At 56.3% G+C, this 15,738-nt stretch overlaps 1 protein-coding gene across 1 annotated transcript in view; it reads left to right on the forward strand.

Moving 5' to 3' along the window:
• Positions 1 to 10,097, forward strand: part of TMEM132C (transmembrane protein 132C) — a 224,129-nt gene extending 214,032 nt beyond the window's left edge. The window contains exons 6-9 of the mRNA XM_044244405.1: positions 724 to 929; positions 2,330 to 2,603; positions 3,768 to 3,959; positions 8,949 to 10,097. Coding sequence (XP_044100340.1) covers positions 724 to 929; positions 2,330 to 2,603; positions 3,768 to 3,959; positions 8,949 to 10,097 — 1,821 coding nt within the window. The remainder of the gene's footprint in view (positions 1 to 723; positions 930 to 2,329; positions 2,604 to 3,767; positions 3,960 to 8,948) is intronic.
• The last annotated feature ends 5,641 nt before the right edge of the window (positions 10,098 to 15,738 follow it).

The raw sequence follows: 15,738 nt of genomic DNA on the forward strand, positions 1-15,738 counted from the left end.
AAAGGGAGCCCCAGAGGCAGAGGTCTGGATGTCTCAGACTGTCAGGAGTGTGCATGATCAGGGGAGATCAGTGGCCACACTGCACAGGAGACGGTAGCACAAGCCCTTCAAGTCCTGGGAGGTTGCTTGGGGTGTGGCTCATTTCACGAGCAGACATCAGCCTGGGGAACAGACACCTCTGGAGCCCCCCGAGATGGCAGACTCGGCTGCAGTTCCCTTTGTGACTGGACCACACTCCAGCTGAAGCTACTACAGTTTTCTATCCCGGGGTCTTCTTAGATGCCATGAGCTAGGGTGTCAGCCTGGAAGTGCCAGGGGGTTAACACACAGGGGTGCTGAGAGATGGGAGCTGGTAGATAATGTTTCTGCCTCTTATCCTTCAGGGCGACAATTTTGTAGGCTTTCAGGAGGTTCCAGAGAAACTGATCCATAGCAAAAAAAGACAAAAATAAAAGTAAAAGAAAATAAAGATGTAGTTTTCTATTGACTTATCTATTTTATATTGACTTATCTTTTTTTTTCTGTCTCTCTCAGTCTGCTTCTCAGCCTCTCTTCCCTGGGGCCATCTCCCAAGTAGACCAGGTGCACAGAATCCTTGTCTCAGGCTCTGCCTTGGGAGGACCCTAAATTAAGCATGTGTGCTTTGCTGGAGAAAAAGACAAATGGAAGAAGAGTGGTCAGCAGGGCCCGGGGACTTCTCCACCCCCTTTTCTGTCTTTGCAGGTGTCTGATCGCTGCGATTACATCTTTGTCAATGGCAAGGAGATGAAGGGCAAGGTGGATGCAGTGGTGAACTTCACCTACCAGCATCTGAGTGCCTCCCTACACGTCACCGTGTGGGTGCCCCGGTTGCCCCTGCAGATTGAGGTCTCTGACACAGAGCTGAGCCAGATCAAAGGCTGGAGGGTCCCCATTGTGGCCAGTAAGAGGTAAGCCTGGGATGGGGAGATGCACCAGGGCCATGATCTCAATGATTTTGTTTACTGACCCCATGCCGGAGCCAGGACAGGGCCCAGCACATAGCAGACGCTGGTATGATTGTGAGACTACATTCTCTCCAGCCTCACCAAGGCCCAGAGTAACCAGGGTATGATCTCATAAACCCCAGACCATTTGTGTACTGCATTTGGGCATCTGATAGACCAGGACTCCCCCAGAAGGAAGCAACAGAAGCGATACATTTTTCTAGCCCCTCAGCCCCCAGGGAGATTTGAGTTTGGGGTTCTTTTCTCAAAGTGAAGCAGTGATTTCTTTTTTGGTGCTTTACGAATATTCATAAGCTTGATCAGTTCTGTGCATAGAGATTCCTGCATAAAATGTGATGGCATTTATACTGGACCATGGTCTTACTACTTGTTCTTAAACCAAAACAAGGCTCTAATTTATTCCGTGTGACTCTGGATTGCCACATGTAGGAGCTGGGGTCTGGTCTCCTCGGTCCTATGCCTCGCCCCCCACCCCCGGTCAGCAAACGAGTTGTTGTCACATCCCTTGTCTCTTGCCTGGGATCTTCCGTCCTGACCCCTTGGGGCTGTTTCCTGGAGTCTCCCAGACAAGAGGTCTTCATTTTAAGGGGCCAGCCAACATGCGTTCGGGAAGAAGCTGCCTCCCTCTCTCCAAGGAGAGCTTGAAAGAATCTGACCCAACTGTGGAGGGACAGCTGGGAATCCAGGCAGCCCTTCAGACTGAGAGGAGGTCATGAGAGAGCAAGAGAACAAGTGTGCTGTGTCCCTGGGGACGGCAGACCCAAGACTTCCTAGCTCTGTGAGCTTGCCCACGGTCCCTAACCCCCCACACACCCCCAGAACAGAACAGCCAGTTCTGCCTCACAGGGTTATGAGATGAAGAGCCCATAGCTGGGTAGCCTAGACGGGCTCATCTCAAGAGCATGGCACAGCTCTGCTCACCAGACCTTGCCACAGTGGTAGAATGTTCTAGAACCACATTGTCCGCTGCTGTTAGCAGTGTGGTTGTGGAGCGCTTGCCATAGAGCTTCTGTGATGAGAAAATTTCAACTTTCCCGATTTCGTTCTTACTCACTTAAATTAAGTTGGAAACAGGCACATATGGCTGTTTGCCACTTCTTCACTGGACAGCGTAGACTTCGTCAATGCTGGCTCTTAAGTCTTTCATCAGTGACTATGTCCAAGAGATGCCTGACCCTCCTCGCTGCCTGTGATGGACCTGGTGCTCCGGTGGGGTCCTGAGGCTCCCGCCTGGGGTGCTGTCCCCTGGGGGCGGAGGCAGGCACCTGCCTGTCTGGCTTGGGATTCTGGCACGTCTCCGATTCCATTCCCGGGGCCTGAGAGCTTCTTCTGGCTCCCCGCAGGCCCACGCGGGAGAGCGAGGATGAAGACGAGGAGGAGCGGAGGGGCCGCGGCTGTGCCCTGCAGTACCAGCACGCCACCGTGGGTGTCCTCACCCAGTTCGTGGCCGAGGGCGCCGGCCCGTGGGGCCAGCTGAGCTACATGCTGGGCCCTGACTGGCAGGTCGACGTCACCCACCTGGTGGCAGACTTCATGAAGCTGGAGGAACCCCACGTGGCCACCCTCCAGGACAGCAGGGTCCTGGTCGGGCAGGAGGTCGGGATGACCACCATCCAGGTAGGGAGCCCGGGATTTCTGCATGCTCGGCGGCAAACACCATGCCAGGCACTGGGGGAGGCACACAGGAAGGGCAGGTCACTGTGCCCAATTCCTGGCCCCTAGGGTGGCGTCCTCGGGACACCAGAAGGTGAGCCTGGGTCAGCTCTGGGAGTCCCAACCTTCTTGCAAACCAAATGGAGAAGGAGGTGTCCATACAGCCTTAGCACCCCGCATGTCCCGTCTCCCACCTCCTGCGTCCTCCACTCCTGACACCTTCCGGCACTCCCCGTCCTGCCTCCGACTCCCCTCACTCCATCCTGCCCCCCGCATTTCTACCTCCTACACGTCCCAGAAGCCACCTCCTCTTCCCTCTGTGCTGCTCCTGCTCGGGGCCCTGGGAAGCTGCATCCCTTCTTCCCCTAAAGCTTCTAGTCTTTCTGCCGTGGACTCATCCAACAAACTCTCTTCAGAGTCTACTAACCTTTTGTTCAAGGAAATGCATAGTATGGTGGGATCTCAGATCAGACAGCAGATTGTGTCAGATGGTTTTTCCCAAAAACCCTCAAGTTGTGACCCCCTGACTGTACCTTCTGGGGATATCATTCTGGATCCTGAGACCACAGCCATGTGTGGGAATGAAGGGATATTTCCATCATTTCACCTGGAGATCTCCAGGGTGACATTTGGTTTATGAGAGGCAGCCAAAAGTAAGGTTTCAGCAGAGGATACATTGTGCAAGGGGTCTGGGGAGGGGGAGTAGACTATTTATAATTCAGCATCACCAGTTAGTTCCATAGTTCATTTAGAATGTGATTCAGGTTGCACAAAGTCAATTTGTGTGTGACTCCTCAAGAGCCCAGTCAGCAGGATGGCCATGAGCAGTTAACCAGGTTGTGCGGTGTACAAGAGCACGGCATCTCAATGGGAGGGGACATTCTCTTTTAAAGCAGAATGGATTTTAATATTTATTGCAATTTTCCAACAGACAGAGATAAAGTGTCTTGGGGAAGGGTGGCTTTATCTGATTCTTTCACAGAGGCATGGCATGGGCTGGTGCATCTATAGTGAAGAAGGTGTGTGACCCCTTCGCACTGTATCCTGGACCCAGGCCCGGGGCAAGGCAGAAGTGTCGCTGGGGGAGATTCCCACATCTGGGAATATTCTGTCCTGTTAATCCCACAGGTGTTGTCCCCACTGTCCGACTCCATCCTGGCAGAGAAGACGGTAACCGTGCTAGATGACAAGGTGTCGGTGACGGATTTGGCCATCCAGCTCGTGGCCGGGCTGTCGGTCACCCTCCACCCCAGCACGGAGAACAGCAAGGCCATCACCGCTGTGGCCACAGCTGAGGAGCTATTGCGGACCCCCAAACAGGTAGGGTCCTCGAGGCCGGAGGTGCAGAGGAGAAGGGAAGTTACTGGGCTGGACTCAGCGAGGAGGGCGGGAGGAGGGAGGAGTGGGTCGGAGGAGCCGAACCATGTTCCAGAACACAGCGACGGGGGCTGCGGAAGTCTGCGGGACAACGTTGGCCGGCGGGTTTCCTCTTGGGGTGTTCTGAAGACTCATCGGCCCCCCTGCTGGCCCTTCTCTCTGCGGTTCTGTGACAGGTGTCTCTTTCTTGGCCGGCTGTCCCTGGGGCCCTCGCTGAGCTCCCTAAGGCCACCCATGTTCCCTCTTTCTTCCCACACGCACATTATCTTCAAAGCCGGCAGTGTGCACGGAGGCCTTTCATGCTTCTCATCTCTGACCTCCTCTCTGCTGCCAGCAGAGAAATCTGCTTTTAAAGGCTCATGGGACTACCCTGGGCTCACCCAGACCATCCAGGCAGTGGTCCCTATCTTTCAGTCAACTGTGCTGCATAATAGAGCATCATGTAGGAGATCTGCCTATAGCCCCGGGCTCCAAAGATGACCGCAGGGTCATTCTAGAAATCATGCAGCTGCTCGCTGACTTTGCTCCAGAACGTCAGCAGGAGGGACCTGGAACACGTTCCCATCCACGTCGGCCCCCATGGCTGGCCTCCCTCTCCTCTCTCCTGGGGATGTGGTGTTTTCTGCTCCCTAAAGAGCAAAGTAAGGGGAGCGGAGAAGAGTGGGAGACAAAGCAGGGGCAATTCCTTAGGGTTGGATTGGCATGGCAGCCTCGCTGGCGTGGGGCAGGCCCCAGTCCCCAGGCAATGTCTCCCATCCATCTTCATCGGCTCATGGTAACTGAAGGTCCCAGCACGGCCTCGGGGAGGGGGGATTTATGGATGTAGTTCATTCGACTTGCAGACGTGATTCTCAGAAGGATGGAGCTCTAAATCATTTCTGGGCAAGTGCTATTTTAAGTCATTCAGAACTTCTCATCTTTGAGAAGTGCGTTGGCTTTCCCGTGTCCCGGCTTCACTGTAACGAGCTAACAGAGGGACTTGCTCTCAGCCACATGGCAGGGTTGATGGAGACAGAGCTTGCAAGCCTGTGGGGTTCGGGGGGCTTAACTTGGATCGTCGGCCTTTCAGGGGCTTGCTCTGTGTGAAGTTCTTTCTCCATCTAGAGTTTGTGAAGAAAAATTAATTCGGGATGGAAAGTCCACCAAGATGAACCCGCAGACCGTGTGAACCGTGTTTTATGTCAGCCCTCGGTGTGTGAAAGGCTGGCACCTTGTTCTTGGCATTTCAACTCTGAGATACAAAAGCTGAAAGATTTTTACACCCATAAACATGAGGGCAGCAGCCTATGCCTCCCCTGTGCCTCATCTGCTGCAGGAAAGCCAGGACAGGGAAGTGGAGTAAGGAATCCCCTAGCACTCATGCATCCAGCCTGGGCATTAGAAGGGGGTCTTGCCGATAGACATGGACAGAGGGGATGAGGGTGGGAAGCAAAATTACTGAGCCATATTGCCTGTCTCACCTTCCATTCCCCCAGAAGCTGAGCCTGGCACGAAGATTCATACTCAAATACTCAATTCAAGTGGTGAAGGGATTCCCCGTAGGGAATCGGAAACTGCTCCCGGGGATGGAGGACTTTCAGTAGAGTGTGTCTCCCGCTTGGCCACCACTGTGGCTCCCGGAGCCTGCAGCTGCTGGGGAAACCGCCAGCCAGTGTTGACCAGGGGCAAGGGAGCTGGCCGAGGGCTACCTTTGCAGGGTGTTAATTCCTTGGTACTTCTGGCTACAGGCATGACTGCTTCTGGGTTCCAGAGGCCAGAGAATGTCCTCAGGCAAAACCATCTTTCAGAGCTGACCCTTGAAAGCTGGGCAGGCAGTGGCCATGGGGGAGCGGGCAGGGGCCAACATTGAGCACCACAGCCTCCCCAGATTCCAGGTGTGGTTTCACTTGCCCCTCTCAGGACACCGGCATCGGCATCAGTCCGGGCTTTCAGGTACCAGTGACAGAGACCCAACCGAGGCTGGCCCAAGACATCAGCATTGATCACTTCATGCCTGGGAATTGGTACCTTCAGGTCAAGCTGGATCCAGCTGCTCAGTGCCCCCAAAAAGCTTCATGTTTCTTACCCACAATTGTTCTCAAGTTTGGAAAATGCCCAGTCACTATTTCATGGACTCCTGACTTCCCCCATCGGTTCCCTTCTGGAACTTGTCACCGAAACTCTTGGCCGTTCTCATCCTGTTCCTCATTTCTTCCAAGTTGTCTTTTGTGTATTTTATCTTGGGGTTGTGTTTTGGGTCAGTTCCCTGGCTCTGTCTGCCCGGGCACTGATTCTCTCCCCAGATGTGTCTACTCCACTCCACTTTGCCAGCCAGCCATCGGGTAATTAATTCCCAGTGGAGCCCTTCTTTGTTTCTAGAAGGTCTAGGCGGTTCTTTCTGCACACCATCCTGTTCTTTCTCTGCTCGGCCCTCCTCTTCGTCCATGTCCCGTGAACGGTTTTATTTCATGGGCCATTTGGTTCTTGTTGCTGGTTTATCTTACTTTGTCATCGTTTTCACTTGTTCTAGTGTCCAAAATCCTCGATGTGCTGATCGACATGAATTGTTCATGGTCTCCTCTCATGACAAAGCCCTCCCTCTCAGGGAGTGTAATTTTCTTTCTTTCTTTCTTTTTTAATCAGAGTGCCTCTTGAGCTGGTGGCTGCTTTGCTTTTCTCCCGGTGGGAATTCTTTGCAGGCCTGCATGTGCACGGGCCCCTCTTTGCTGGAGCCCGTGCCCCACACAGGTCACCTAATCCCAGACCCCACACCCAGATGTGGGGAAGCAGTGGGGTTTGGATTTCCAGAGGACACATTTCCCCAGCCATGCTCAGAGCACAGAGGAGCTTCGTTGCTGCTTCTGGCCGGGGGTAGGATTCCCTCACGGCCCCTCTCCGCAGTCCTAACCTTAGGCATCCCCATCTGACAGTCCCTGGGTGACCATCAGCACTTCCCCCGCCCCCACCTCACTGGCTGTTGAGCCTTCTGAGCTGCTCTGACACCCGCCACCAGGCCCCCTCAGTAGCACTGGTCTGCAGGCCCCCCTCTGGTACACGTGTTTCTGAGTCTCGGGAATTTGCATTGCTTTTTTTGTGTCTTTTTACCTAGTTTTTTAAATAGTTGATCCTCAGCCAGTGTTTGTTGCTGGAACGTGTTCTTAAGACAGTCTCCCTCCCTCCCTCTCTCTCTCCATCTCGTAACTCTTCCTTTCCCTGTGCTGACCCTCAGTTCCGGCAGATCCCCCCTAAGTTTCAGGCCACAAGCACCGCAGGTTTGCACCCCAACTCGGCAGCCCAGGGAATGCAAGCTTCTCCTCTGTGGTTCCAGCCAAAGCCCAGGGATCCCGTCCCATTGGCTGGTTTCCATCCTGAGCCCCTGCCCAGGGCAGTCCCTGCAGACGGGGTGGTGGAGTGTTGCGACGGGCCAGACCTTGGTCGCACGCCCAGCTCCGGGCCTGGAGGGGCCGGTCCAGCCCCACTGCATCGCAAGCACATGCCCTGAGTGGGGAAGACCGGGTTCTCCCAAGCTGGGGTTCTAGTCCCTCCCAGGAAGGAGGGATGGACAGTGGCCACGCCCCAGAGATGTCCGTCTCAGACCCTGTGGTCAAAGTGTTCACGTTCCCACTTTCAGGCAGGGAAGTAGGCCCAGAAAGATTGTTTTTTTAAAAACTGGACCAGGAGAAGCAGTGGGTCTATGTATCGATTTCAAAGCTCGTGTTGAACCCGCTGCCCTTCATTGTCATGCCCAGAAGCCAGGGCCAGAGGAGACCCTGGATCCTTTCCCAGAAGAGACCCCGGGGGCTGCATTTGCTCTTCCCAGCCTGGCAAACCTCGCCTGTTCCCTCCCCCACTCTGCTCCTCGTATCTCCCCCCGTCGCCCGCAGCGGACTGTCCCACGGAGGTCATCCCGGGCCCCTGTCCTGGCGCCAGCCCCGCCCCCGTCCCTCCAGGCCTCCCATCACCCTCCCTCCTCCCCTGCCAGGGCTCCCCGGCCACGCATCACACGCACAAGCGAGCACACTCAGACCCGCGCAGACTTGGCTGCCGGCCCGCCAAGGCTCACACCCGCGGGTGCCCCTTCTCCCCCGCCAGCCCTGGCAGCCCTCTCCAAGGCCCCTGGGTGTCTGGCACGGGCTTCTAACACACGTCACTAAATCCTGGTTTTAGACAACAGGGGAGAATTCCAGACCCACCGACATCACCTCCTTCAGCCCCGGGCCCGCGCAGTGACCTCAGAGCCCCCACTGGCAGGAGACAGGGCAGCCGCCGTCGTCCGGACTCAAGGCCAGAGTGCTGGGCTCAAACCCCAGCTCTGCCCCCTGCCTGGGCGAGCTCGGGCGGGCTCCCCCTCCTCCCCGTGATCCAGTCTCCTCACCTGCAGAATGGGAAGCGGTGATGGTCACAGCATCTGCCTCGGGGGTGGCTGTGAGGGCCAAGGAAGCCCGTGCACAGACGACAACTGAGGACCGTGGTGTGTTCCCAGGAGGCACGGCTAGCCTTACACCGAGCAGCTGCATCCCAGCTCCCAGACCCTGGGCGTGCGTAACCTTGCTCGGGGGACAGGGTTTCGCAGATGGGAGTGACATCCCCAAGTTAGGGAGGTTATCGCGGATGATCCAGGCATAGTAACGGGCTGAGCCCTGATACAAGAAGGCGGGAGCGTCTGGGCCAACAGAGCCTGGGAAGGGTCTCAGCCAGGCGTCCCTTGGGTGTCCCCGGTGAGGCTGATGCAGGCCATTCACAGCATGTCTCCATTTGTTCTTACAAAACTGCAGCGATTCTCTGATCCTGATGTAAGACCTGCATGTCTTCTCTCTGGACTCATCAGCCACCAGGTCTGGACCGGAGTCCGGCCCCTGATTCCTTGGGCTGTGTTCTGGGAGGGCAGGCAGGTTCTGGAGAAGCCTCTCGGGCCCCCACGCTGTGTCCTCCTAACGGCCTCTGTCCCCACAGGAAGCCGTGCTCAGCACTTGGCTCCAGCTCAGCGACGGCTCGGTGACGCCGCTGGACATCTACGACACCAGGGACTTCACCCTGACCGCCACCTCCCTGGACGAGGCCGTCGTGTCCATCCCCCAGGCCCGCTCTCCCAGGTGGCCGGTGGTGATGGCCGAAGGGGAAGGCCAGGGGCCCCTGGTCCGAGTGGACATGACCATCGCGGAGGCCTGCCAGAAGTCCAAACGCAAGAGCGTCCTGGCCGTGGGCATGGGCAGCGTCAGGGTCAAGTTTGGCCGGAACGACGCTGACTCCAGCCCCGGAGGCGGCGGCGGGGACAGCGACGAGGGCGAGATCAAGAACCACGCCAGCGACCGCCGGCCGAAGGGCCAGGAGCCCGAGGGGCCCCCCCACGGCGGGTCCTCCGGGGAGCGCGAGGAAGGGGCCCCCCGGAGAGGCGGCACCACGGCCAGGCCGCTGCTGGACAACAGGGTGGTGAAGAGCGGCCGGCCGGACGCGGGCAGGCCGTCGGGGGAGGGCCCGCCGCAGACCATCCCCCTGGACTTCACCAACTTCCCGGCCCAGGTGGACCTGCCCCGGGCGGGGGGCGGGCTGGGGGCCAGCGACCTGGTGCAGACGCCGCGGGGCCTGAGCGACCTGGAGATCGGCATGTACGCGCTGCTGGGCGTCTTCTGTCTGGCCATCCTCGTCTTCCTCGTCAACTGTACCACCTTCGCCCTCAGGTACCGGCACAAGCAGATGCCCCCCGAAGGCCAGGCCTCGGTGACGCACGCGCACGACTGGGTGTGGCTGGGCAACGAGGCGGAGCTGCTGGAGCATGCGGGCGGGGGGTCGCCGCCGCAGGACGAGCACACGACGGTCCTGGACCATGCGCCAGGCGGCAGCGAGGAGAGCAGCTGTCTGCTTCTCAACGGCGGCGTCCAGCAGCACGTGCAGGGCCAGGTGCACCGGCCGGACGCGGCGGCCAGGCCGGCCAGGGACCCGAGGCTCGAGCCCCTGCCCTCGCCCACCTCCAAAAGGAAGAAGGTGAAGTTCTCCACCTTCACCACAGTCCCGCCGGACGACGGCTGCCCCGCCGTGAACTCCATCCTGGGCGGCGGCGAGGACCTCAGAGACTACCTGGAGAAGCTCACGGACCAGGCGTAGGTGCCCCGCGTCCGCCGGGCGCCTCGCTGGGTCCCAGAGTGGGTCCGGGGACGCCTGGCACGGAGCGGGCCGCGCTGGGGCCACAGACCGTGGAGGTCCCCGAGCCGGGAAAGGCCCTGGGTCCCCGACAGCGAGGGTTTTCAGCGGCGGCGGGTGACGGCAGAGCTCCGGGAGTCAGCGGAGGAACTCTGGGCAGGTGGCTGACCGAGACGCCAGCCTGCGCCCACGCCACCGTGGGAAGGCGATTTTACGAGTCAGAACAAAACACAGACAAGCTACCAAAAATTATTTGTTAAAAAATGCAAAAACACAAAATAAAAAGACGGAAGCTATCATCTCTTTATATTTCTAATAAAGGAGCAAAATGCACAGCGAGAGCCTGCGGAGGCACAGTTTCCGTGTGGGTTCCGTGCCCCCTTGAGAGGACAGCCTGGATCCGTCAGCCCCGGGGGGAGGGGACGCCGGAGGAGAGGGGTCAGAGCCCCAGCGCCTCTCGGGGTGAACCTGAGGGTTTTCGGTCTTCGCACGACTCCTCTGTGTTCCCACATAGTCTCCCCCACCCCCCATCATGTTTTCCTTCTGTGTCCTGCAAGTCCACTTGATCTGTATTTAATGTTCATTTCTGAGGGTCAAAGGGTATATTTTTCCTAAATTAAACGTACATTAGATTCCTATATGTTAGATGAATTCTTAGCAACAGTCTCAGTGAATCCATCCTTGCAGTAGTAGTTTCAATGCTTTGCTGTAGCCCTCCAGCCTTGATGTTCCCGGGGGTCTAAACACCAGAGGGGGAGGGGGCGCTGCCTCAAGCCCCCACCCCCAAACCACCCCCACCACCGGGCCCCAGGGCTACAGCCAGTGAGCGGGACGCTGCCCGGGGCTGTTCCAAGGGGACACGGCCGGCCCGGCCCCCAGTGTCACCATTGCTGGGGATACGAGGGGACCCCACATGAGGGGAGGTTGGGTCCCCTCCGTGGGGGAGAGGCCGTACCCCGGAATTATCTGCGCAGCCTCCCGCGGTAGAGCTTTCACGGGACCTCCTGACCTCGGAGCGAGGACCCCAGACGAAAACTGCTGGAGGGTTTTCGAGTTGTTTCTCTGACTTCGTTGGGCGGAGCCTACCAGCACGAACCGGAGAGATTAAAATCTATGTTAGATTGTCCATCGACGGTGGTTTTTAACAGCCTAATTGTGCAGCAGCACATTGCAAAACGCGTTCATCCAAAGTCGACTGTGCGCGGCCGCGAAGAGCGGGGTGATGGGAGTCGGGCCCTCGGGGGACGGCCGGGCCGCGCTCGCGGTTGCCGGGACGCTCATTGTTTTTATTTTTTTAATTACTAAAATCAGTAGCTAAGAAAGGGTCCTTGAAAGCCTCGTAACCTTAGCTGGACCTTTTAAAGAGATATTTCTAGCACATGTTATAGACGGAAAGGAGAAGATATTTATTTATACCTGTGATGCCGATTGTCATTAAAATGCTTTTCCATGGCTTGACAAGTATCTCGTGGGGTGTTTCTTTTCTCCCCTGATGCCCATTTCTTCTTCCCCCGCCAAACGGACAACCTGCTGGAGAAGCCTCCTGTCCGCTGGGCTCGGGTGGCCGACCTCTCTCTCTCTCCCTCTCGGCTCCGTGATGGAGCTGCCCCAAATCCTGGGATCTCTCGGCCACCATCCTGGGCACCCGCAGCTCCCGAACCTGCACGTGCCCAGAACTGCCAGGAGGGCCAGTGAAACACAGATTGCTGACGTGGGGCCAAAAGTGGGCCTTTCTGCCAAGCTCCGGGATGACACGGAGGCCGCCGGTCTGAGATCCCACCAGAGGGGGAGGGTGGCAAGCCAGGGAAAAGGTCTTCTCTGATTTTGATTGTCTTTGTGCTTGTCATTTGAGGTTCCCTTGGGATTGTTGCTGCTGACGTTAGCTGGGTAGAGCACTTTTTTAATTTTTTTTTTTTAAGATTTTATTTATTTATTTGAGAGAGAGACAGTGAGAGAGAGCATGAGCGAGGAGAAGGCCAGAGAGCGAAGCAGACTCCCCATGGAGCTGGGAGCCTGATGCGGGACTCGATCCCGGGACTCCAGGATCATGACCTGAGCCGAAGGCAGTCGTCCAACCAACTGAGCCACCCAAGAGCACTTTTGGGTAGAAAGTAAGGTGGTTGGTTGTTTTGTTTTTTATTTATTTTTTTTTTTTTAAGTAACAGCTTTACTCAAGACACAGTTCACAGGCTGTAACATTTACCCATTTCAAGGGCACAATACTGATTGTAGGACATTCTCATGGTTCCAAGAAGGAACTCCATACCCATGAGAATCACTCCCCAGTCCTTGGAAACCCCCAGCTCCAGGCAGCCACCGGCCTCCTCTCCATCTCCGTGGGATTTGCCCAGAGGCGCTGCTGTCTCATCCCCCCGGGAGACGCCTGACCACTCCCCGTGTGGGATCGTCTTCCCCACAGCGTCATCAAGGGACAGCTGCTCTTGTGGGGGCTGATGGTTTCATGCGTGGTGACATTTTTCTAATCAAGGCACCAGGGCATCTCTGCGCGCCTCAACACAGCTGGACGTGTGCCGGGGGGAGAGACGGCACAGTCTTCAAGACCTTCTGTGTCCACTCCTGAATCTAGCTAGTGACCTCGCTAGCTCATACATCTCTTTAAAAGACAGAGGCTCCAGAGAACGGGAAGGAGGGTTGTGGCTGGCTCCAGTGCTGGGTGCTTAATTTCTGCCCCCAAATTACAAACGGGTCAGAACCAGCCATGTCCCGGACACCCCCACCCCCACCCCCCGTGGCCACCTGCCCCGGGCAGACAGCCCCCCGGTCCACTCCGGTCCCCTGGGCTGCACCGGCTCTGGGCTCCTGAGACAGCGAAGGCAGTGGAAGGCTTCCTCCCCAGGCAAGGGGCTCAAGGAACACCTGCCCTTGGTGGTGGGCTCCTAAAGGTCCAGGCTGTGGCGGCAGCCTGCTCCCGTGTCCCCTGCAGCTGGCCCGGTTTTAAAAACGGAGCGCCTTTTTTATTTTCCAAGTCAACATCTTGTACACTGTAAGTTTACAGTGTTCTATGCCAAATACATTTCAATTAAAAAATTAATTAATTAAAAAAAATAAACCAGAAGACCCATGTCCCGTGAAGCCTCTCCGGGGAGGCTGGGCTGGCTGGCATGGTCTGTGGGAGCAACACCAACTCCCGCGTAAACTCTGTGTCGTCGGCAGGGGTCGCCACCAGCCTCGACATCCATCTTGCCCTCCCCTGGACGGGCGGTGACACAGGACCGCACCATCCCAGCCCCTCCCTTGGAGCCAGAGCCCCTTCCCTGCGCACAGACCTCAGGTTTGTGCTGAGCGGGGTCAGAGGGCGATTTTTCCTTTACGTGTCCCTGTGCTAAATAAATGTAATTTAGAACCATCTGTCCGACCCTAAAACACAGGGGATCAGTCATCAGGATTCCCAGGATTCCCCACCGTCCTTCCTGAGCGCCGTGCTCTCCACCCAACCTGCAAGCCGCCCACCTGCCCCCCGACAGTTGAACCCGTGTCCCCACTGACCCAGTCGGTAGACACACGGCCTCTGATGTACCCCCAAGACTGTGTGTCAGCTCCTCCTGCAAATAAAGTCACCGGCAAGATGTGCAAGGACGGTCTCCCGGAAGGCACCGTCTCCTTACAGTGCCCTGCGTCGGAGCCTGGAGAGCCCCTGGCGGCTGCGGGGAGACGGTGCAGCCACCCCAGCCGTAATGCTTCCTGCCCAAGTGATCCGCGAGAACAAGAGGAGCTCTTCTCGGGTGCTGGTCCCATTATTCACGTAGCACACACCTGTCCCATTATTCATGTAGCACACACATCTGTGCCTGGCCTGGGGCAGCGTGCAAAGGAAGGAGTGAGGAAGGGGACCTACCAGCACTCGCAGTCAGAGGGCAGAGGCAGAGACGCGGACACACACCGCGCGGGGGGACAGGTGCAGCGACAGGTTTGGTGCGTGCTGGGCCGGGGCTCCCCCCGCCAACCCCGCTCTTCCGTTCCCTGCTGCGTGCCCCAGCCGCCCCGCGTGGCCTCTCAGAACACAGAACCATTCCAGGACACATCTTGAATATCAGAGGGTATTAGCATTCATCTTTATTAATATTGGCAATCCTGGATGGTTTCTATTTTTACTAACATTAATGTTTTTTAAATATTAACCCTAACTACAATCATAAAGGTGAGACGCTCCCTCAAACAAGTCTGTGCCAGGCCTGGTCTGTCCCCTCGAAGCCACCTTCGAGGCCAGTGCGAGACCTCCATGTCATGGAGGGGGAAACAGGCTCAGTGTGTCCTTCCCAAGGTCCCAGCAGGGGCGTAGCCGAGCTGGGCCTCAAACCCACACTCGGATCCCCAAAGACCGTGGTCCTAATTATTATACTCCTACAAACTTGATGTATATTTTCTGGCATCAAAAATGTAATAAAACTGTCTATCTGAGGGGTTTGAAGTGGCGGGGGGGGGTGGGAGGTTGGGGTACCAGGTGGTGGGTATTATAGAGGGCACAGCTTGCATGGAGCACTGGGTGTGGTGAAAAAATAATGAATACTGTTTTTCTGAAAATAAATAAATTGGGAAAAAAAAAAGAAAAAAAAGAAAAAAAAAAAAAAAAGAAAAAAAAAACTGTCTAAGAAGCAATTTGGGCTCATTATACAAAACCTGGAAAACAAAGAAAAACAAAAGAAATAAAGGGGGGAAAGCCCTCTAGCCTCATTCCCCCCAGAAATAAAAATTAGCAACTTGCCTTCTGTACCCTTCCTTGTTTTTTGGTGTTTGGTTTTTTTGTTTTGTTTTGTTTACAGCACATACAATTGTGCATGGTTGGCTTTATAATTTGAAAGTGTACCATTGCAGACTTCTAAATTGTTTTCTCAATTTTAGTAGCCCATGAGCATAGTAAAATATTTATAAAAACGATTGCATTCGCCTGTGTTGGTGCTTTGGATATGGCCTTTACAGGTTTTTGCTCTCGGATTTCTCCTTTCTCCCCTAGTGGAGATCAAAGTGCAAATATTGATTTTTTAAGCATAATGAACACGGAAAGTTCTGCAGCCTACCGAGGAAAATGGATGGTCACGTAAGTCATGGGTGGTGGCACAGGCCGGGAGGTGAACGTGTGGTTTCGCCGGGGAGGGGGAACCTGAGGATGGAAATCCAGCCCCCCTCTTTGCTGGTCAGTGAGCGACTTCCCAGAGGAGAGGCCGATGGCACTAATTTGGGCAAGAGCACCATCTGCTTGCCAAGTGTGGCATGGGGTTTGCACCTGCCCGGAGGAGGCTACGGGCCACACGTGCCCAGAGGCAGAACAGGTGCCGGGGGCAACATGAAAGGGGTCGCCATGACAGCCAGACTCAGCTTCTGTGGCCCAGGAAAGGTTCGCTCCATCGGACTGACGGCTCCACAGAGAATAACGGCGTGAGTCGCACGAAGGCTGAGAAGCAGCTGTTTCGTGGTGACGGAGAGCCACGCAGGAGTCGGCCCTGAAGGGCAAAGAACCCAGGCAGGTGGGGCGTATACTGAGTCCCTGTCAGCCACTATGCTTCTGCTTGTGGCCTTAGTGGTTCGCCTTGCAGAGCTCGGAGACTGGACCAAAAGGCAAAGCCAGAGCTTAGAGCAGGGTCCCTGG

Source organism: Neovison vison, chromosome 3 (genome assembly GCF_020171115.1).
Source record: "Neovison vison isolate M4711 chromosome 3, ASM_NN_V1, whole genome shotgun sequence".
Taxonomy (NCBI): Eukaryota; Metazoa; Chordata; class Mammalia; order Carnivora; family Mustelidae; genus Neogale; species Neogale vison.